A 24236-nucleotide genomic window follows, 5' to 3' on the forward strand; every position below is an offset into this window, starting at 1 on the left:
AGTTACCTTGAACCTTGTGTTTGCTAGCTTGCAAGTGTAAATATGACAGGAAAGCACAAAGCAGTTCATGATGTTGTGGTATAATTTTTAATTTTTATTTTTAGGAAACCTTCAGACTCAACTTCAATAAAAGCAGGAAGAAAAAAACCTGTGTGTTTTGCTTAGCTGCATCAGAGCTGCCTGTCTTCATGCAGCATACTCAGTACTGATCTTTACAGTAACCATCAAACAGAAATGATAAGCTGCAAACCTGCAAAGCGTCTTCTCTAGAGCGAAAGATTCCCTCACTATGGATGGATGTTCTCACAGTCTAAGAGATTGAGTTTTGTGGGAAAAGATTTTACCGTTCTTTATTTTCGTAAAAGGCACAAACGACTCATAGAACAAGCATTTTGAAACTGAAGCTTATACAGTTTAACAGCCCCTGGCCTTTTATTATAAACGTACCCATGCAAACTGCATTTTCCATTTTATAGTTTTGTTAGATACAGTGAGCTAATAGATAATTTCTTCTTGTGATGGCACTTTTTTCTCAAACTAGTCAACTGTTTTTTCAGGCTTTGCTATGGAAATGTCGTATGTTCTGGCCTGTTTCAAGATGCCAGCAACTGTTTGCTGGCTTTGTCAACTTCCCCAACAGGGAAAAGGTTAACTATTTCCATTTTATGACATCTTCTAGCACTGCATTACCAGTGGATTCTAAAGGAACTGGTGTCTTTCCTGCCAAGAAAAGGTCTGAAATTGATTATGAAGAAGAAAAAGGATGGAATGAGAACAGAGAAATACCTGAAGGGAAACTCTACTTTTCTTCCTCTGTTGGAGCTCCAAAGAAACGATTGAGTCAAGTTCTGTCAAGGCATAGGTTTACCAATGTGCAGCCTCCAGAAAAACCATTGCAGGCTGAGGAATGGAACAGACTGAAGGAAAGCTTTCAGTCACCTGAAATATTTGAAGAAGTGATGTTAAACAGTATGATCAGGTGCAACAGCCCCATTGATGTGGCTAAGTCCTTGCTGACCCATGTGGCAAAGAGTGATGGTGACATTGCATATCATTTATTGGTCAAATATCTGGCATTGTGTGTCCAGCAGGGGCAGACCTCAGAAATTCATGATGTGTATGATATAATGAAAATCAGATTTAAGGTTTTAGAAAGTGGGGCTTACAGCCTTCTTATCAAGGGGCTGAGTAACTCAGATCAATGGAGAATGGCCTTGACTCTTTTGGAAGAAGTAAAACAGCTTATGATTCCCTCACGGGGAAGCTATGAATCCTGCATCAAAGCAGCCAGCCGTCACCAAGAAATGAACCTCGCATTTCAACTTTACCATGAAATGTTGACTGAGGACTTGGTCCCAACCTTGGATGTCCTGCAGGCCTTTTTTGACTTCAGCAGGGGTATGAAAGGTGCTGAGCTACAAAACCAGCTCTTTGGTATCCTGTTATATTTGAGAGACAACCAAATATACCCTCATAAAACATTTATGCGGAGTATAAAGCTATGGTTTGAAAGGTAAATAATGTTTCGATTGCAAGCTCTAGTTCATGAAGATGGGATTCAGATTATTCCACAGATCAAGTCTAGTGAGATCCCTCAACATGTCATTGTTGTTGCTTTTCCATTTTCGTTGTCATGAAAAGATGCATTTTCTTTTTGCTCCAAAATTAGTGTAAAATTCTTACTGGCTTAACATATTGAAAGATTTTACCTGTTAAATACTATTCCTTGGAACAGAAAGTAGGAAATGGTGAAGGGTCATGGCTGTCCAAAATACCTGACTTCATCCCTTTCTGATGTTGATACATAAGGGATATTGACAGCTATGATGGTTTTACCTGTAATCTACCAGAGTGTAGAAGTAGTGAGTTATTTGAAAATTAGAGGTGGCAAATTTAGCATAGGTTAAGTGGAGATTAAGTGTTGGTCTGTATAGAATAACAGGAGAAGAATAATCTTCATAGGAGGCTCTTTGTTTTACCACTGTATTGAGCAGGCCCCACAGTTTGTTTTCATGAGTAGCGATGGTCAGACTCCACAAATTACAACTCGTTACGCTGCACAGGCACAGTGTAGTTCACCCGAGCCCATTGCATATTTGTCATGCTGTTGTATGCGAGCCCATCTATGACTTTTTTTTTTAACTGTTGGCTTTGGTTGATGTGAGCTACACAGCCACTTTACAAGTTAGTCTTCCTGGATGGAAAATATGGCTGTGGAAATGCACTACCATTATTGGAATGGTTTATACTGCTGTCCCGTAGCTATTTTGTTTCCTGGAAATAGCTGGGGAACAGAATAGGCTTCAATTGAAATGAACAGGTTTAGTGGGTGAGAATCTATTGAGGGGTGCTATTTTCCCAGTGAGTAGAGAAGGATTTGCAGGTGTGTGCTGCAAGCGCAGGAAATGCAATGAAATAAAAAGGCAAGGAGACTGCAGAGCCAGTCAGTATGTTGAAAATCTATTTATTGTCTGTATAGAGTGGCAAACCAGGGCTGAAGGCTGAAGCTAGATAAACTCCTGTTTGTGTCTTTAATGCTGTATTGAACTGTTAGAACAATTCATGAAAGATTGTGGTAAATTCATATCAGGGTTAAGTGTTTTGCTAAAGGAAGTAGTGTTTCAAACATGAAGAAGAAACAAAGTCCATATTAGAGTGAAACTAGATGATCTGTTACCCCTTCTGGAATTTTATCTATGAACGTGTAGAAAATGCTTAGTTTTACCTGTCTGTTCCAATTGTTAGTGCTGAACTTGATAGTTGAAAATAAATAAGGAGTCTATGTGGAGTACTCAAAAAGAGAATCTGATAATTTGTAGTGCTGTTATTCTTGCAAAAACGATGCAGATGGGGAGGTAATTTTTGCTGACAAATGAAGCTGATGGCACAGTAAGCACAGAAGTGAGCTCTGTGAGTGTAACTGAATAGGTTTTAGTTTTAAAAAATATTTTTTCTGAAGAGTAGCCCAGCACTGGCTTCTAGTAGTGAGTAAAGCCAGATCAAATCAAGAGATCTGAGTGTGCAACAAAGAATTGCAGTGTTTTCTGTTGCCTATTGTCTTTGTAAGAAAACTAAAGAACTGCTGTGTATCAGCACAAGAAATGGGAAAGGAAACAGAATCAGGACGGTTATTCCAAAGCCCACAGCATATGTGGCAGCTGATGATAATAAACACAGAGGCAAAGGGAAAGATTTCTGCAGTTGCATGTTGGCATGGGTATTTCTACTCTTTAACCTATTCTGTTTTGGATCTTGTGGGCAAAAAGGAATGTTAACACCAGTGTGGTGATGGCTGTGGTAGGGGTGGTGATGATGATGTGGAGTCAAAAAGTCTCGAGGCAGCATTGTGGCATGAGCATATCGTTCTTAATCTCTCAGGATGACATCTGCATAGAAATCTTGATTCCTACTTTCCCATTTGCATTCTGAGGTGCTTTATGAATGTGTAGGGCAGCAACTTAAAAATTGGCAGTTCACCCTGGTTATTTGTATGGTTCTTAATATTTTGGGACAACATAAACGGGGGAAATTGATGGTGTTAGTTCTCTGTATGTTGTTAGATACTGGTTCTTTATGTAGTATTTTCAGGTGTTGCTAAATTATATATGAATCTTTGTATGATTTCATTGCATGCTAGATGATTGATTGGTCTTTTATTTCTAAATGTTGACAAAACAGAATTTTTCTTTATTTCATTCAGGTATTGTTAAGTAAGAATCTAATGTTTTTATTTATCTTTCCCTGTGTACATATTAGCATACCAGGAGGGAACTGGAGAGGACACTTGACCAACATTAAAGACAGGTAAATCCAACATTTTCTCTAAAAGTGAGGAGTTGTCTTTGATTATTCTATCTTAAACTCTTCTTTCTTAAATACAAAAAATAGCTTTCCTTATATCAGAAAATATTTTAATCCTTGAGGATATGAACCTTTATTGTACACCTATGATTTCCCAGACTTCAATTTCCAACTTGCACATTAAACAAGACCCAAAACACACAGTTGGAAGGAAGTTATGCTAATCAGAGCCAAGACAGAAAAACACAGAGAAAAAAGTAAGAGCTGCTACTTTACTGAGTGTCCTATTTGTTTACTGTTTAGGAATTAAAGGCTTAGTTTTTTGGTTGGGTTTGTAATACCACAGATTAACAGGATATTTAACAGAACAGCTTTGGTATATAAGTAGATATCTTCTTGAAAACTGATACTATTCACATACTGCAGTTAATTTATACAGCTGGAGGGGTTCTCTCTTCAGACTTGATTTTCAGTGAAGACAAAATTGTTCTTACGTCAAATTTTCACAGGGATAACTCAGACACATGTTTCTGTTACAGCACAGTTTTTTTTAATGTCTGGAAACTCTTATTTTAAATGTTATTATCATCGAAACCTAGTTCTGTATTTTTGTAGCAGTTTGGCAACTATAAATGTATTAATTATAAGAATGTCTCCAGGGGATTATGTTGTTTGGGTTTTTTTTTTGTGACTTTTAAGAATACACTCTGCTGCATACTCTGAGTAAAAGCTCATGTAGAGTCTGCTGCTTTTGAAGCCCGTGAAAGAACAGCATATCTCACTGTCCTAACAGTAGGGCTTGTTCACTGTAAAATGGATTATTATGTATGAGGGTGTGTGTGTTACTGTACTGTATCATGGTAATTCACCAAATTCTGGACAAACTTTTTTGACCCTCAGAGTTTTGAAATTCCAGAGTTGATTGTCTTGGTCAAGAGGAAGCTTGTTGTCTTACTGTCTGTGAACTCTGTTATAGACCTTGAGAGCTAAGCTAATTGAGATCACCTCACATTTTATCATGGATTAAGAATCTCTGAACAAAGTGGTGACAAGGTGCTATATGGTAGTTATTTTGTGATAACTGTATCAACACTTTATTTTGAAATAAACATGTTTGAGGTAGCCTACTTAGATAAGTATTTGAATAAAATGTAAACGGTTTCAAGAAAAGAAAAAGAATATAAGAGTTTTGTTGTGTTTATATTAAATGGCTGCTGACAGAAAAGATCATTAGGATTTAAGAGAGTAAAAAAAATGTAAGGTATCTCTGAAACTCATGTGCTGGTTGTTACTAGACTTATCTGCAGTGAGCATAACTTGTCTTAAAAAAATGAGTCTTGAGTTAAAGAATCCAGAAGAACTATTTTTTTCTAAACTGAACTTGACAATTTAATAGGCTTATTAGTAGGTTATTCTGACTTTATTTGAATACTGGCAGTTACATCTGAGGTGCTCATATCCGGGTTATTTTCTTCTTCCTCTACTGCTGAGCTCCTAGTTTCCTTGAACTGTGACAGAAACTTGAACCCTCTGCAAACAAACCTTGAGGTTTGCTGACCATTTTTCTTTAAGATTCACAAAAGCTTTGGATTTCCAAGGTCAGCTGTAGGAAGCTGCAGCTCAAGGTTTTTGAGCCTGCGTTCAAATTACTGTAGTATATCTGACTTCATGTTTAATATGTAGGTGCCGTGACGCTCCAAATCTAACTTTGAAAAGTAGTCCCTCAAAAAAGTAGTTGAGCAGTCAGGTAGCTGTAAGGACAGCTATATATCCTACAGAGGTGAAAGCTTTCTGTCTGGGAATTTCTCAGCATGAGATCCTGGAGTGATCAATGAGGAGTTACAAAAATTGCCAGGTAGTTTAAAGGTATGGTTGTGAAACAGCAGCAGTTAGACTAAGGGTCCAGTCTTGCAAGATGCTGAGTGTTTCTTTTGCCTTCTTTGCCTCTGCTTCCTTTGGGAATCCTGATTGAGAATTCACAAGATGAAACTGGCTTCAGGAGCTTTGGCTGTTGATAGGTGGTTGGGGTGGGTTGATCTGTTTGGGTATGGGAAGGTTTTTTTTTTTTTCAAGTAATCTGAGCATAGTAGTTGCAGAAGGATTCAAGTTAACTGTGGGACAGGTCCTTAAACTTTAGGCTTAATGATTTTGAAATAGTCTGATAACAGTTCATTAGGGCTTTCTTCTCTGTTGCCCAACTGTGAAGTTCCTTAACGCAATTAGATGTATTTAGTGGTAGCCTCACAACTATATGAGCAGCCAGTGTCATTGCTTATATTAATATGTAGGCTAAGCCTGCAGTGGCCACCGTGGGTTGAGCAGCTGGAGCATATTGTTCAAGTGCAGCAATAAATGTCCATTGTTGGGATTCCATGCGTAACTTCTTACAATTCAGTGAATACACTGTCAGCATTGCAATTAATGCACAGACCATAAGCCAAGACTGCATTATGTATACCAGACATCAGCTGTTAGGTGAATTTAACCTTTCTGGTTGCCATGGTTTTAGAAAATTACAGTGACTTAACTTTGACATATCTAGGATCTCTCTGTGGAGACAGACAGGGGAGAATAACTCATTCCATTGTAACACCTAAAGCTCAAACCCTACAAATCAGTTTCAAGATTGTGCTTGTGAAAATAAGGTATTTGGATGGATTTAGAGAAGAGTGGTTACTCCTTCAGTTCAAACTATGCCCAGCTGGGTGAATATAGGCCTCTAAACAGAGCAGGATAGAAAGGAAAAATGTGAAATATCAACAACATATACTGCATGTAAGAGAAACTTAAGTGGGAGGAAGCAGCAAAAAACTCATTGTTTTGTCAACCAGGAAGAACCAAAAACCCCTTCAGACTAAGTGTGATTTTAGTACCTGCTGGAGAAGCTACTAGATTCTGCTCATCTTCTTGGTACCATGGCTGGAGCATCCAGTCTGGTGATGAAGATGTAAACTGGATTTCACATCTGATATTCCTGGAAGAAGTGCTTACGGACTTTCAAGAGGACCTAGGCATGACTGACACTGGATTTCCTCAGTGTATATTAATGTCCTATCTGACTGTTTCTTTTTCCCTTTTTCACCTAGTAGAAGTTGGACAAATTTCCAGTTTTAATGCACAAATGAGATTGTGGGACATAAAGTCTATGTATATTTGTAGCTCATTGGTTTGTCTTTAGAAAGTTCATCTGCAAAACTTCAACTGCAAAACTTTTTTTTGGGGGTGTAAAAGGTTGACTCAATGTAGTTGACAATTGAAGCACTGAGATGCAGATTATTTTGTCTCAGTCCTCCACTGTTACCTCACCTTACATGCTGGTTTTGTGCTGGGCCCACAGGTATGGAGTTGTGCATTGTGTTGGTATGTGTTTAGTGTATAGAGGCTAACGGGAGAGACAAGTAGTAAGGAGAATTAACATATGGGACATGGAAACAATGATGGTTCCAGTTTTACTTCCTTCAGGCCATGTGTTAGTGCAGAGGTCATGACTGTGGGACATGAAACAACAAAGAAAGGCTAGATAGTAAAAAATATGCTTGTTCTCTCTCTCAAGGTACAGTTCTGGGAGATGGTACAAAAATCCAGAGGTGGCCATGGAAGTTAAGCCTGTCTTGTTTCACATCTTGGAATTGTGTGCTGTGCTAGCAGGCTGTAGGAACAAAAACCCAACTCACAGCAGTTGACATGGCTCTCTGGTTGTGGTTTGTTTTGATGGCCTTCCCCAGGGCTGGGAGTTTTTGCAGCACTATGTTGATTAGGCAAAAAGTTGAGTCTCTTGGCTAGCCATGGGCCTGTGTGTTCTCTATAGCGTTGCCTCACTCTTGCTGGTCTGGAAAATTTTTCAGGATCTGCTCTGATATACCAGCACTTTTCTTGAGGAAACTAAAAGAGTCTGTGGTCTGTTTTTTCACATCCCCTATTGTGCTATTCTCTAATCTTTTAAGGTGGATTTTCAGTCTCTTTGGTCTTTTAAGATTAAACATGCATGGAGAAATCAGTGGAACATTCTTGTGTGTGTCAGAGACAAAGCAGTGTAATATTTGGGATTTGCAGAACCACAGTGGTAACCAGAACTGCTGGCCCTGTTGCAGGGAAGCTAAGAGTACTGGAAAGTGGACAATGTGAATGACAAAAGAAACTGTTGCGGTGCTGCACGCAATCAATCACTGACACTGCTGTGCATGATGGAGTGATGGTTCTGGCTCTGGTTGAATGTAACTGCAGAGCTTTTTCATCTGCAGCAGTCCACATTCCTAGATCCATGTGATGATATTTAGTCCCTGCTACAAAGCAGGAATTAAAGTTTTCTAGCAATAATGAAACAAGTAGTGGTTGGTTGCCAGGAGATAGCAGTGTAAAGCTGCTTTCTGTATGGGTGCAGTCAGCCTGATATTAGAAAACTTCTGGTGGAAGTGGGCATCATACAGACACTCGGTGCCAGTGTGACATAGTATTGCTGAGGGCTTTCAAAGCAAACAGTGTTTCTGATTTAGTCAAATTCTCCTCTCAGTCTGTTCACGTTGACCACCTTAGAGAGATCTGAACAAACAACCTAGAAAGAAGGGAAGTTCGATATCAAAAGACAAGTGGCGCAAGAAGGCACTCTTGCTCATTATCTGCTTTTCCAACCACACAGCAGATTTATGTTACCCCTTCTTTCCTTTTGGATATTCCTACACCTGTGACAAGTTTGGTTTTTCTAAACCTTGATAAGATAGCTTAGCTTTTTTGTAGGAGCAGTCAGTGGCACAATAGTGGAGCATGTCTCTGGTGCGTTTTCTTGTTGTAACACTTTGTAAAGGATTTATAGCCAGACCAAGGCTCAGTGGCCTGCATGCTAGCTTCAGCTAGTATGCCTATAGCTGCTTCATATATCCTGGCGAGGCCAGTGCAACTCCATCACCTTCCCACATTGAGATCTGGGCTGCATGTATACATGGTGACTTTCCTGTGTAGTAGGGAAACTTCCGAATATTACAGCTGTGGAAATTTGTGGTAATGCTGGGAATTGAACTCTGATCTCTCAAGGCCTAGCTGTCATGCAGAGTTTTAGTCCTAAATCCTCAAACGTCTCTAGAGTTAAATCTTTGATCATGATCTCACTAAATCACATAAAAATATTTCTAGTGACGTTACTAGATTTTTGGATGCATCCCAAAAAGAGTACAACTAGTTTTCTGATGATTGTACTGTGTTGGAGTTCTTGTAAAGAATTGTGCTCATCCGCAAGCACCCAATAAGTTAGTAAAATTTAAGGTATTTCATATTTGAAAGCCTTTAGCCTTTTATTTTCTCATTTCTTTGCTATTACAGTGGACAGTGCCCAGTTTGCAACCATCAGTTGGAGGACAGTAACCTCACTGAAGAAGAATATAAATGTCTCAGAGAAAGAATAATAAAGGACGTGATACATGGAACTGACACTTTCAGAAAGACAAGCCCACAGGTAGGTCTTGCACTCTCTCAGGTTAATAGGCTTGGAGGGTAATATACAATCAATGTTCAAGTACTTTGAAAACACCACAGATCTCGTTTTCTTTGCTTTAAGCATTAGATATTGTACTATCCTATGTATCTTTTTCAGTTGTGTTTATAAAATGGGCCTAAGTCTTGACCTCTTTCATATTGTTTTTGTTCATGTAGTTTCATGTTAATGAACACGGAAAAAAATAAAAAGAAATTTTTTTTTACATTAAAACATTTAAAAGGTATGGAAATCTTTTGATCCTTCAAAAGGTAAGTTTTAAATAAGGAATAAAACCCAGTAACTAGGGCAAAATAAGTCATCTAGTACTTTGAGCCTGAAAAAAACAGAAGTCCTAGTGATAATCTGATGTTCAGTATCATATCTGAAGCTTACATTTATGTGCTGAATATTTGATTTTTTTTGGTTGGGAAGCTGCTTGCCAGAAACAATAAAGAGCCAATTATAATTTTGCTCAGTCAACTTTCACAGCCCACCGACCAACAAATCAATTACCAAAGATGCACTTTCATATTTATAATTATAGTAGATATCAGGAGTATCAAGTTTTTCGAAGGTCATTGTAAGCATATGAGAGGGCATAATTCCCAGACACTATAATATATTGCAGTTCTGTTTCTTACCCGTTTTGTGTGGAGCTCAGTGATGCAGCAGTAACACAAGTGAAGCTGAGCTTCCTTCGCTAGATGGAGCCCACACCACAGTGCGGGATGGGTGTGCTTTGTGTTTCTGAGTGTTGGTGGCATTTTGCTGCAGCTGGCGCCTCAGTTCTGCACCTGTTCTGACAATATGGAAGAGGACACTAGGTTTAGTTCTACAGGCTTTCTGCAGAAACAGACCGTATGTGTGTAACAGCCTAAAACAGTGTTTGGAGTACTTGTAGTACATGCAGCCTGTTGTTCAGACATCTGATCTCCACAGATTTTTCTCCTCAGTTCAGGACTTTTAGCTGATCTAGCTGTGAATTGTACAGGGGAATGAAATTATCCTTAAAAATGTAGTAATAATTTTGAGTTTTTAATGATTAGTGGTGTTCTATAATATTACAAGATAAAGAGAAGGATGTGTTTGATTGCACACAACTAATGCTGTCTGTTGTGTAAAAGTGTTTGTGAAAGTTATGGTTGAGATTGGTGTAATATAGAATGCAACAACAGCAACAAAACTTAATTCCTTAACCAGTTGACTGTCTAGTCTATGAAGCTTCATTTCTGTTCCCTGTGGTGACTGCTGGCTCTAAAATTTAAAATTTGTCAAGTATATGCGCTAGATTAGCAGTAGCAGTAAAAGATGGGGAGATTTCCAAGAGGAGTTCTGGCTAACAGGACATTCACACCCAAGCTGAGCAGTGGTGGAAATGATGTTCCCCTTGTTTGAGAACCTGATTGATCAAATGAGTGAAATCTAATGAAACAAAGACTCAATACACTATTTTAAGTTTTCATGCCAGTAGATTTTGTTAGTCCCTGCAATAGCTGAAATTGTGTCATTTCCCAGTTTGGGGCCAGCTAACTTTCTGGTTCCAGGTTGACCCTGTTGCAGTTCCCTGTTGTCAGGCTGTCACCAAGAGGCTGAACAGAGATGAACTCGCTGTATTTACTGTCAGTGGTGCAGCTCCCCTGGTGGATTTTGAACATGGATGTGGGAGTAGAGGCAAAACAGTGTCGTGATGTGTCAGATGTTTCCAGAAATAAGTTTGGGACTTTTTAGTTGCCTTTGTGCTGTGAAAGCAGACGTGTGGTGAGGAAAAGATGCTGCCCATTTTAGGCATGCCAGACTTTGTGACTTCTCCTGCAGCCAGGGTTTTCCAGAGGGGAAACTAGGTGAAGAGGCTGAAAATAGGATGTAAGCAAGTACATCTGAGAGGGGGGGTTTCCATTTTTCAGTCAGTCACTTTTTTTGTAGTAGCCGCAATTCAAATAGAAAACAATTTAGCTTTCTATTCCTTCTTTCCTCCTAACTAGTTTGAGGTTTTTTTTTTAGTATATCTGTGTTTCTTGCAATGAAATTATTATTCAGGGAAACAGTTTGAGTTTTTTTGAGCTCTAAACTTTCTTTTTTCTGACAATGTTTCAAATTGAATATGTAATGCATTTGGAATTTTTTTTTTTCACCAAGGAATATTCTTAGTCTTACTTTTGAAACAGAATCATTTTTTTGTTTGGTTTTATTTCTCTTACTTAAATATTATCAGATTAGAAAATTAGAAGCAAAGATTTGGTTTGTTGAGGATCCCCCAAAAGTAGTCCGTTGTGCTGTGATTTAAAAAAAAAATCTTTTGTGTAATTAGTTTTGGAAAGAACATCAAACACCTTAGGGTTGTACGTCAGAATGGTAGTGAACACTGTTTACAACTACATTGAAAAGATGGTTTGCATGAACTATAAAACTGATTATCTATGAAAAGGAAATACCTGTTACATCCTAAGAATAGACTGATTCAGATCTTTGTGCACATCTACTGAAAGGTCCATTAGGATGTCGTATGATGATCTAATATAGCAAGTTGCAAGTTTGCAGGCTGCTGAAGAAAGAAAACAGTTGTATAAAGACTGTCACCTTTTGTACTGATGTCTATATAATGTTTTCAGTCAGATGCCTGTTTACTCTGTCTGCATTTAATTGGTAGCTATGACACTGAGCCCAAGATGATCTAATTGGTATACTGTGAGGCAGAATCAGCTTTTGCTGTGATAACTTGGATGTGATAGCTGCTCCCAGGTGTTGCTCTCAAATACACAAATGCAGTAATTTCATTCCCTTCACGGCTATTTCATAGCCCTGATAAGCCTGCAAGGATTGCTGTGCGAGGGGACGGAAGCACAAGGGAGATGTGCATGTGCTGGCAAGAAGGCAGGAAGAGATGGGTTTGTGGGCGTGTAAAGTCCCCACACTAGATCTGGGCTATGTGTGTGAAGGGATTTTACATGTTCTTCTAGAATACAAGAGATTGGAGGGGGAAGAGGAAGTGATCCATTCATATCAGTGTTACTTTTGCAACTGAATGAGGTTGTGCTGTTTCCAAGGAGCCTTGAAATTAAAGCTCTATCTCTTACTTTTAGATTGATGCTTTTTCTTTTCTGTAGTGCTTTGGGTCTCCTTCCATGCCTGCATGTTTCACAACTCCATGGTTTGCACTGAAGCCCTGTGTGGTATATGTCAGTCCTGTTCTGAATGGAGTAGTTTATTTCTTCTGAAAAACCTATGTACTCCAAACTCTAAGAAGACTGCGTCTGACACAGTCTGCCCTAACCCCATCTGGCAGACCAGCTTCCCAGCTTCCAGTGTGATCTATTCATTCTTCTGCCTGCTTCACTGACTCTCAGCTTGTGGTCCAAGCCAGCTAAATTGGCTGCACTGGAGCTGTTTCCAAGGTGAGCTACCCTCACCTGCCATGAGATGCTTGTGTGATTATGGCTGTCCATCTTGCACCTGGATGTCATGACCTGTGCCCAGGGAAAAAGAGAAGGCCAGTTAATTCAGTTAGGCCTGCTGTGTCTCCTGAGAAGATCAGAGGCTAAAGAGGAGGAAACTCTTTCTTTCCCAGCAAACAGCTGATACTGTGTGCACAGTGTGTGCCACAGCCCAGGCTGTGTCTGCTGTTTGCCTCCTCTACCTCTATTCCCATAGATGTTACCTATCACTACCAGGGAGCAAAGAACTTTCTGTGGTGAGGAATCATGGAAGGAAGGAGAAGGCTGGGTGGAATTTCTCCTGTGGGAGAATTTCTCCCAGATGTGTGCCATGTTGCAGCAAAGGGATCAGATTCCCAGTTAAGTGTTTGTGCTCTACAGCAGGAGTGCACAATTTTGGCATGTTGCTGAATGCTGCAGAGCCCCTTGCACTGGGATGGAGGCTGTTTTCAGCAGGAACAGTTCCGGTCATTAATTCTCAGGTGGGAATGACTGAAAGTCCTCTTGTTGGTTCTGTGGCAGGGTGGGTCACTTTGCTAGAGGTGAATTTAAAATTATAGCACCTGGATTCAGATTTAGCTTCTGCAAGAACCCTGCTGTCAGGATGAAAATCCTGGTGGTGCCAGCATGGGTTGAAAGCTTTCTGTTAGTTCTGGAGAAGCATATAAGGGTGGTGAGTTGTAGTTAGGGTTAGGACTAAGGCTAAGCCTAGGCTTCGAGGTGGTAGAGACTTCTGAGCTGGCTGCCTTTTTTTTTTAAATTTTATTTGGTGGTGGTGGTGTCTGTTTGTTTTGGTTTTTTTTTTTTTTTTTCCTTCCTCTCTTCTAGGAGGCCCAATAATATAATTAATGCTGAGCTTGACTTAGATGAGCAAGTTATGACTAATTTTTGGATGGATATGAGCTACTGGATTGTAGATAGGCTGGGGTTTCAGGATAGCAAGGATTGGAGAACCTGTTATTGCTGAATCCAGAAAGTCATGAAAGCGTGGTGTTCAAGGATCAGTGTTTTGGACAGCAGGAGCTGGAGAACTTGAGTTATTTTTGGAGCCCAACAGGTTCATTAGATGGAGTGCTGGTGGAGACGAAGGGCTTCTTGGTAGCCTTTTGGGTATGCGCTGATGTTGGGCTACAGATGAGACTAGTGTAAGAGTGAATATCTAGGAGTTAAAATACTTGAAGCACTCACTCAATACGAGTGCGGTTAGACCAGAGTATTAGCTTAGAGATGGCATCAATAGGGACAAATGCGTTAGCTAGTCTGCAACAACATGGATCAAAAATCTTATAACTGTTGTTTGGTTATAGGATGGCCAGTGCTGAACAGGTTAATTCTACAGGTTTTGCAGAACAGCAGTTTGGTGACTAAGTCCATTGTTGCCTCGTGGCTAATTTTTAGTTATGGGAAGGGTATGATTATTAGCTTGTGGATAAGGATAGGGTTAGCATTGCAATTAGGATTAAATACGCTGATATCAAGCCTGAAGACACCTGGATCATGAAGAGCCCTGTGCAGTCATAGATCTGTGAAACTGTGCAAAGATGAGACACAACATTTACATACAGATAGGGTTGAACAGCTTTCTGTTGTGTTTTGTTTTTTTTTTTTTCAGTTCTCTGCTAAATACAGGCGACTGCCCTTGATCAGATTAGGGTTAGTATTCAGTAGAGCAGAATCCTGCGTTGCCTTGAGTGCCAGGTTTGCTGCTAGATCTTGTAACATCCACAAGGATGAAGGTGGGCTGGTCAGAGTGTGCCTCAGGACTAGCTGTGGGTCTGTTTCCCTTCAGTGTTTTGGCTAGGACTAGGGTTAGTTTGGGGGTGGGAAAGAACACTAGCCTCAGAGCTCAATCCACTACTGAATCTTGTGTATCTGGTAAGCATAAAGACAGGTAACGGTTCATGGTGGGTGTTGAGACAAGTGCCCAGACAGAGTCTGATAGCACTGCAGCCTTTATCCTGCTTACTTTCTGTCCTCCTGTCTCCATTTAATTCAGGGTTGGTGATACACTCTTCTTGTGTTATGATCTGCTAGAGGGGAGGGAACTTCTGAGAGGAAGGAAAAGGAGGGGAAGAAGGGAGACCAAGTGGGAAATGGGTGGTGAGAGACAAAGCCAGTTGAAATTTTTCTAAGGTTTCTCTCGCATCTTCCCTTACCCTAGAGGCTGCTGATAATGGAAGTAGACAGAAGCACAGTGAGTCTTTTGGCAGGAGGATAAAAGACTAAGCTGCTTTCTTAGCAGCAAGAAGTAGATCTAGATGAAGACATTATAAATTTAGCGAATATTTCTCTCCCTCAATTTACCTCAGTGTTAGAGTATCTTACCTGGGAGTGGGTCAGATCTTCTGGGGTGGTCCATAGCCTTCCTTTTCTGGATTCATATAGCAAGAAATGAGTTGGGACCTTGTTAGGGTCACTTGGTCTCCTTTGCTATCAATTGATTGTGCAGCAAAATTAGGCCACACAATCTTCATATTCCAGTTAGTGCAATCAAATAAGAAAAAACAGGTTCTAATCTTATTTTTTTGAACACCAGTTGCTTGGTTAAAATACAGTTGCTAACCGTAATTTCCACTATATATCCTCTGAAGATTTTGCTGAGCAAAATATAAACATGGTTTGCTGCTGCAGTGATTTTTCTCAGATCTGTATCTTCCTTACATTAGCTAGAACATAGAAGAAGAAATAGAATAAATTGATAAAGTGTTTCTTTTTTCCTGTTCATTAGCTGATCACAGAGGCACACAGGACCATAAACATGAAGTCAGAACAGTAGCTGTTATCTAAAGAATTAAACTAATCTGAATTATCTAAGTAGCTAATTTTTAAATGAGGTTATTTTATCAGGAACATCTTGGACACACAATCCTTTACTGGCAGGTCATGCATTCCACTGAGTAGAATCTTGAGAGATGTTTAGGTAATGCAGACTGCATACACTACGATCCTTTTTTAAAAGTGTTCTCTGTCTCTGAATGTTGCTAAATTATTTGATAATACTTCTAAACTGAGATTAGTATGAGCACGTGTTGATTTAAGACACTTTGAAATGTTATCTCTTGCAACTTAGGCATTATCGAATGCTCCTTTACCATTTCCTACTTCAGTCTATTACCAAAGGTCCTTCTAAGTTGAGGAGCTGGTCTCCAGCTGTGGTCAAAACCAGATTCTTCTAATGCTGCAGAGGCCTGTGTGGCATTGTCTAATATAGGTTTTCATTATAATTTATGATAAGTAACATTGCTTAAAAAGTTATTGCAATTTATCTATCCAACACCTCATCTCTTAAGATTTTATTAGACTGGTTTTAAAACATCATCAGTTTAAGCAGATGTTTTCATTATACTATGATGGTCCTTTGAGTTGATACAGTTCCTCCATAAATCTGTAAGATATAAGTGTACTTTTCTCCTACAATATGCATTGTTTCATCTTTCCATGCTAAATTTCTTAAATATCTGTAAAATATTTCTTAAATATGGGAATTAGTACAGAACTTTGAAAGATACTGCTATTTTTTTATCATGACCCTTTGCTTGCTTTCTTCTGCCTTTTTTAAATGCTATAACTACTTCAGTGTTCTAGTAGCTTGTTATGAAGTCTTGTGTCACGTTTTTTGGAAATTAATTAATGCCATCTGGTTCTATTTTACCTCCATTTTCATTGACATAAGGAAATAATTTTTAGAGATACTAGCTTGCAAAAGGTGGGCACATTAAACTCTATCAGATGATATCATTCTGGAGGGTTTGCACAATTTTAAGTGATTGGTTCAACTATGTTACAGTGTACAGATGCTGGGTGCGTAGGTTTATAATTAGAATCATAAAATCTAGAAACACCCTCCATGCTACAATGTCTTTTCAGGTAGTTGTAGACAGAAGTAAGGTCTCCCCTCAGCCTCCTTTTCTCCAGGCTAAAACAGCCCCAGTTCCCTCAGCTGTTCCTCATCAGACTCGAGCTCCAGACCCCTCACCAGCTTTGTTGCCCTCCTCTGCCCTCTCTCTAATATTTCAATGTCCTTCTTATGATGAGGGGCCCAAAACTGAACACAGTATTCAAGATGGAGCCTCACCAGTGCCGAGTACAGTGGGATGATCACTTCTCTAGTCCTGCTGGCCACACTATTCCTGATACAAGCCAGGATGCTGTTGGCCTTTTTGGCCACCTGGGCACACTGCTGGTTCATATTCAGCCAGCTGTCAATCAACACCCTCAGATCCCTCTCTCCCAGGCACTTTCCAGCTACTCTTCCCCGAGCCTGTAGGACTGCCTGGGGTTGTTCTGACCCAAGTGCAGGACCTGGCACTTGGCCTTCTTGAACCTCATAGAACTGGCCTCAGCCCATTGATCCAGCCTGTCTAGATGCCTCTGTAGAGCTTTCCTACCCTCCAGCAGGTCAACATTCCCACCCAACTTGGTGTTGTCTGCAAACTTACTGATGGTGTATTTGATACCTTCATCCAGATGGTTGATAAAGAGATTAAATAGAACTGACCCCAATACTGAGCCCTGGGGAACACCACTCGTGACTGTCTGCCAACTGGATTTAACCCTGTTCACCACAGCTCTTGGGCCCAGCCCTCCAGCCAGTTCTTTACTCAGTGAAGCATATGCCTGTTCAAGCCATGAGCAGCCAGTTTCTCCAGGAGAATGCTGTGGGAAACAGTGTCAAAGGCTTTACTAAAGTGCAAGTAGACAACATCCACAGCCTTCATCCACTAAGCAGGTTACCTTGTCATAGAAGCAGATCAGGTTAGTCAAGCAGGACCTGCCTTTCATAAACCCATACTGACTGGACCCGATCGCGTGGTTGCCCCATACGTCATGGCTCACAAGATGATCTGCTCCACAGTGTTCCCTGGCACCAAAGTCAAACTGACAGGCTTGTTCTCTGAATTGTTACTGGAAGTATTAAATAGAGGTAGAACATGTGGTACTATTCGGTCACCCAGAACAGTTGCTGTTTCTCTTGAGACTGCAAATATTAGTTAGCACAAGTGTTTGGTGGTGGTGAGATTTTTAAACTAGCATAACGCCTTACCACGCTGCAAGCGGTTCATTCCTGCCCCTTTGGCTCTTGCAAGTGTGCCAGGAAAGAAGTGAGCGTTGACCTGTGGTAAGCAGGGGACAAACGTTGGTGACAAAATAGTGTTTTGTTTTCTTGTGGGTGTTTAGATTTGCTTCAAACATTTGTACCAGCGTAGCAGAGAAAGCAGCATGGGAGTATATCTGGCTGTCTGATGTTCATGTAGCATCTTTTTACATGGATATTCTGGACTCTCTGTAATTAAGTGCTAGTCTGCCTCACTCGGGATGCTGTCTTTTCTATGCAGTGCATGATGTCATTCCCCTGTCTTTCTGTAACGCCTGTTACATTGTATTTAAGCATTCACCTAAAACTTTTCCTGGTTTGGCATTCTGTTAGGTGGTTTTCCTTGAGATGAGAAGGTTCCAAAGTAGTGTTTTTAATTTTGGAAGCACCATGAATTCAAAATATTTATGCCTTTGCACGGCTTGTTTGCTTGTTTTAAAAGAAGGCTTGGTATGGTCCATTTCTATACTCTTGCACTTAGGATATGGTAGTCTTGCAAAGATGAGGGCATTTTTCTGTTGAGGACAGCAGCACAAACTGCTCGTTCTTTCCTCCACGTTCATTGTGCTCAGGAAGGACATTTCAGAATTGCGCTGCCTGGGTGGTCAAGGTCCAGGTTTTGCACTGGGCTTGACTGACCCTCTGCTCTCTGATGTGGGCAGGCAGGAGCAAGTCCTGCGGCAGCACTGCCTGCTGTGATGGGGACTGTGAACAGGCAACGTGAAGCACATCTCAGCCAGGTTGTCAATGTACCTGTGAGTACCTTCCTGTTTATGATGGTATCTCTAGAGGCTGCAGCTACAGGAGTTTGTGACTCCCAGATTATTTGTTAACTTCAGAAGCATGTAACAGGGTAAACAAATTGTGCGTAGAGTACATAGTGATACCATGCACAATACTGAGAAAGCCTTCCTGCTTAAGGGTTTGAAGGGGATTTCCGAGCTCTGAAACTGGCAGGGGAAACATTCAAACCCTTCAGGCACAGCAACAAACAGATTTAAGAGTGCTCCAACAAGGCGCCTTAAAAAAATTGGCAGGATTTCAGTTTGACAGCTGAATTTTATTTCTCACACTCTAATGCTCATTCCTGTGTTTTTCTTCTGATACCAAGAAACATTGCTGAAAACAAAGCAACCCCCATCACGCTGTATTTTATGAAACTGTTAAAAAGTGAATGTTTTCACTTCTCTAAAAGCTGTTGTTCTGGTGTTGAAAAACACCCTGTTTGATATTTAGGGTCGAGTTACATAATACTTAAGTGTGGTGTAATATTTTGTTAATTAGAATTTGCTCTTTCCTTGCACTTGAGTATATTGTAATTTAATATGGAGAGGGAAGGACTGCTTTTTCTATTGTACAAAGCCTAAACTCTTGTGAATGCTTCTGGAAACAATATGTGTTGAATGGCGTAGTTTTGCACTTTTTGACTTTATTGTCTCACCACCATTCCTGGTGAGTGAGCATAAACTTTATGTTTAGAAGTGACAAGCAGCCTTTTCGGCAGTGATTTTAAATAGCTTTTGGTAGGGTGTTGTGTTTTCTTTGTTTTGTTTTTCTGAATTCCATGTGCTGGCATGAACATAACAGCCTTTCTTGTATTTAAAAGTTCACTATGGATTCACTCATGTATCTCCTTCGTATGTTATATTACTTTCTTTTTCTTTTTTGGCATGTAGATCAATAGACATTTTAGATTGTTGAAGAATTTAAGCAATACCATTATTTTTATTTCTAGTTGCCAACATACTTCCTGTTTAGATTTGAGGAGAAAAATGCCAAAGTGATCTGACCTTTCTGTGATCTGAAACTTGTCATACCCTTAGATCTGTTATATACATGAAAATTATTTCAGAATGCTCATTTGAATTACTCTTTTTGCTCTTATCAAAGGACATACTTGTTTAGCTATGGTTTCTTTGTATTGCAATGGTCATTTCTATGTTATGTTTAACATAGTAAATCTGTAAGTACTAATAATGAATTTTTCCCCTGATTTTTGTTGCGCTTTTGAGGCTTGTAGTCTGTCTTGTGCACTGAAATTGGAAGAAAAACATACCTTTCTGTTTATAAATTTATGTACAGAAGTTGAAATAACATTAATACTCTTCCAGAAAGCCCCCATTTTTCAGATTTATTACTACGGCTATTTCAAATTTTATTGGCTGTGTAAGCCAGAATTTTGAAGTCCGAGGTCACACTTTTAAAAATTATATTTAAATGAATAGTTTAAAATAACAAAACCAATCTTTTAGATTTATTTTTCAAAAAATAGTTCCTATACTTCTGTTTTGTTAAAACCAACCTCTGTCGCTTATTTTGCTGCAATACTCCAGGCTGAGAGAGAAATCTCATAAAATGTGGTAGTTTCACAATCCAGTAAGCTGGCACAGTCGGTGCTACCGATAGGAAACGGTGATCCCAGTAGTGTCACTTGCTGCCGATCTCATTCCTGTTCCATGTCCTGGCTGAATTTTCGTGCCAGGAAAAGCCTCTGTGCTCTGACCTGAGCAGGAGACTGATGCAAGCTAGAGGCTGTGACAGTGGCTCAGTTCATCCACTTCAGTCTTTCTCCTTGTGCCAGCAAGGGGGCAAGGCTAGGAATGAAAGGCTGAGGGAATGGAGAAGGTAGAAACACCTCATTCTGTGGCAGCACCGGTACATACCAGTATAAAATGATGGTGAAACAGCACATGAGTCATCCACCTGCTGTGGAATACCAAAAATATGTGAGACTGTTTTGTGCTTTTGCCAAGATATGAATGGACTTGAGCCACCCACACAATAGTGGTTAAACAAAAAATTATTTTAAATGTCTTTAAGTCTTCATGTCAAGATGGATTCCATCATGGGTTTGCTATGGCTGGCTCTTAGTTCCAAATCAATTTAGTCAGTGTGGTGTCCATTTGCAAAGATAAATTTATTCATAGAAGGTGTGGTGAATCATTTCTAACGGTTGTGTAGTTGGCATTCCCCTATTTCCCCAGCTAGGAAATGACTGGGATCAGGTGGGTTTTTTAAAGTTCCCTTTCCTTTTGTACGTGATGTGAAACAAGTTATGACTGGAGCCCCCCACGAGCAGCTGCTGTTTCACACGTGTCCCTGCTGTCAGGGAAGGCTTGCGGGGAGGAACAACCTTGCTGTATTGCAACACTTTTCTGTGGCTCCCAAGCATTAAATAAACAATGCTGAATGTGTTTTTAAAGTTTTGTCTCTTCAGTTGCCAGCTCTATTGAAGTGAGTCAGAGGAGTGTTTCTGAGGCTGGGAGAATGGACTTCTCCTTAGAAACTTTGTGAGATTAACCCAGTCAGAACAAGTCAGAAATCAGTGTAAGTTTTGCTGTATTTGTTTTGGGGCTCTTAGAGAGAGATGTTTCACTGCTTGTTGACACATTGAAGGGTTTAATCAGAAATGCCCGTTGTCCTGGTCTGCAGAAAGTTTCCATGTAAACATTCCTGTGGCATTTGCAGGCGTCTATATAGATCATGTATTATATTCTCTGTTTGGAAGTGAAAGCCTGAGTGAAGAGCTCGCTTCTTTTTGCCTAAACCCACCTTTGCATCATTGTGCTGCACTGATGGTTATTGTGTCTGGCTTCTCTCGATCAGTTGTACCCTAGCAGCAGCTGTGCTCTGCTTCATTTACTGCTTACAAAGAAATTTCTTCTTACAGTTGACTAGTGAGGAAAATATCTTTAGAGAATTGTGGGTGAATCATCTCTTTATTCTTTTGGCTGTAAGTTGGATCTGCATAAAATCCAGACAAATCCTGATCTTTGAAAAACCAGCATGCTTTGAATTGTGTACTTTCTCTCTTATAGCATAAGTCTGTGTATATATGAATAACCTTTTGTACTGCATCTGGATGATCTAGCCTGCTACTTATTCCCAGGTGTCGCCCTTTTCCTTCCCTGTGTCCAGAGAGGATGGGAAGTATGGCGACTCAAAAACTGTCTCTCAGAGGAGCAGACCTGAATCTTCTCTGTGGTTCTTTATGTTGGTTGGTTGGTTGGTTGGTTTTTTGTTTGTTTGCTGTTTTTGTTTGGTTTGGTGTTTTGTTGTTTTTTTTTTTCCTGGAAAAGGAAAGGAGCACTCATGTGTTGCTGGGGGAATATGGATGGTGAGAAGAAGATGAACAGATCCTTGGGGATTTTCAGTCTGTCTAAGGCTTTTTGCTAGAGTCTTCTGTATTTAGTGACATAAATTAAACTTGGTCATTTGTCTTCTGCACTTATTCTGCTATTAACTCCTCATCTCCCTGTGTGGATAAGTCTCCTGTGGCAGCAAACCATCTCTCCCTGTTGTATCGCACAGTCTACTGGAAGTGAGGCAAAACAACTGAGCAGATCGGGAAGTCTGGCAGGGACATGCTGTTGGGCATCTGCTGAGAATGGAGTAGGAGACATGGCCAGGAGGAGGAGGCTGGGAAGGGTTGGGTGGCCAAGGGGATGACACTGAAAAGGCTGCAGCTTCTCCCCAGCTCCAAAAGTCAACCCCAGAAAGCCAGGAGCTGGCTCCTGAGAGGCACTGAGCCTGTCCTAGTGCCTCTCAGCAGGACCTTCCAGGCAGCTCCTGCTCCACCTGCCCTGCTGGGAGAGGAGAAGGAGCCAAGCAAAGAGCGGGCAGGGGGGAGCACTGACCCACCAAACTCTTCTGCTGCTCCTGCACCTCGTGCTGTGCTGTTCCCTTGTCAAAGCACTCCACTCTGTGAAAATCCATCCCTTCAGGAACTGCCCTAGAACTATTGCTCCACAGTGTTTGGTTTTTATTGAACTGACCCCTTGAAGACAAGAATGCATGTACATTTTACTTTATAAAAATGGTTACTTGGCTGTAACAGTGTTACTTCAAATAATGTTGGCAATTGTTGACATTAGGAAAATAAAGCTCTATTGGATTGTTTACCATATGTTTTCATCTGCTTCCGCTTTCTTTTGTGTTTTCCATTTCCACTCATCTTTGTCTCAGAACTCTCCTATTTCACCTTCATTTGATCTCTGTGTGTTTTCCTTCTTTTTATCTTTCCCACGTTTCAGACAGCCATCCAGTATTACAGTGATGACTCATCTGATTTTGCACCATGGGGAAGTCCACTGGATGGCATAAGCCCAGAAGTCAGAAATCCTCGTTGTTAGGTTTTGTATTTGTTTATCTTCCCTCTCCCCGCCATTGCCTTTGCTAGTGACTACCTTGCTGTGTCTTGGTGTCCCTGTCAGCGATGTGAATATTTATTCATCTATATAAAATACATTGAGATTGGGGCTGGGAGGCACAAGAAAACTGCACAAATGCCTACAGTTTCTTTTTGTTTGAGATGATAATTTTCTTGCCCAGCTCTTTGTACTTTCTCAATAACAACATTTATTTAAGCCATGGAGAAATGAAAGATAACATAGAAGGCAAGTGATTCTGGTGGTGCTGGGCTGAGCCCCATGTTGTCTGTGTTCTTGTCAGTGTGTGTTTGGCCAGTGCATCTCTGTTCACTTGGAAATTATGCCTGAAATTTTGACATCTGAGTGAGGCATCTTTTTCTCACTTGGTTGGTTTCTACTCTTAATACAAGTAACCCCTTCATTTGTCATAAGCACTCTGACTAGCTTTGAAGTTGGTGATCCTTTCTTACTGCCTGACAGCAGGACAAATACATTTTTTCTTTCATTCCTTTCTCCAAGGAAGTATTGTATATGCTGTATAGGTTTTTGTTTGAGTACTGAGGGGATGGTTTTTATTTAGATTTATATGTTGCCATATTGCTACATGGGAGATTAAAAAAGTGCTTCTTGAATTTTTAACAGAAGGCATGAAATTTGAAATTGTTTTGAGTTCCTATGAAGGTTCATTTATAGCTTTGGATTGTGAAACCTTTGCTACTGATAAGTAAGTCTTATTTTTCACTAGAAAGGTCATTTATGAAACCAGGTCACTGCTGACCAGGATGCCTTAGGGTTCCTGTGCCCATTAAAAAGAGTCAGAAGCAGCAAGTAGAAATCTTATGCAAGTGTCTACTTAGAACACTAAATCTTTCCTCAAAAATGAAGGGAGAAATTTCTGAAGGTTTTTATTAAAGCTTTGTGTTCTGTTCTCCTATGCAATTTGAAGCCTAAAGCAATTGTGGCTTTCCTTCCATTGGAAAAACTGGATGGATGCTGTTGGTTTGTGCATTATGTTTCTGATCTAGTAAAAAAGTTAATTATTTTACTACCATAACACCTGTGTATTTCTCACAAATCAAGTCCCTTGTTGCTAAACAAAGATTTATTTAAATATTGACTAGCATTCAGAGATTTCAGAATTCTTACAGAGAAACTAAGTATGATGCTTATTTTACACTTGGAAATATTAAGAATTAGTGATAGTGTCACAGTCTATTGGTTTTTAAAGTTGTTTTGTTTTGCAGCTGTTGCATAACTGACTATAGCATATATCTTATAAACGTGTACAGTTC

General features: G+C 40.1%; 1 protein-coding gene across 3 annotated transcripts in view; it reads left to right on the top strand.

The window, feature by feature from the left end:
* Positions 1–24236, top strand: part of PRORP (protein only RNase P catalytic subunit) — a 52025-nt gene that overhangs the window by 572 nt on the left and 27217 nt on the right. For all 3 annotated transcript variants that reach the window (XM_065838870.2, XM_065838868.2, XM_065838869.2), the window contains exons 2-4: positions 105–1513; positions 3757–3804; positions 9115–9247. In XM_065838870.2, coding sequence (XP_065694942.1) covers positions 519–1513; positions 3757–3804; positions 9115–9247 — 1176 coding nt within the window. In that variant the 5' untranslated portion in view covers positions 105–518. The remainder of the gene's footprint in view (positions 1–104; positions 1514–3756; positions 3805–9114; positions 9248–24236) is intronic.

The sequence above is a fragment of the Patagioenas fasciata genome, chromosome 5 (assembly GCF_037038585.1).
Source record: "Patagioenas fasciata isolate bPatFas1 chromosome 5, bPatFas1.hap1, whole genome shotgun sequence".
Lineage (NCBI taxonomy): Eukaryota > Metazoa > Chordata > Aves > Columbiformes > Columbidae > Patagioenas > Patagioenas fasciata.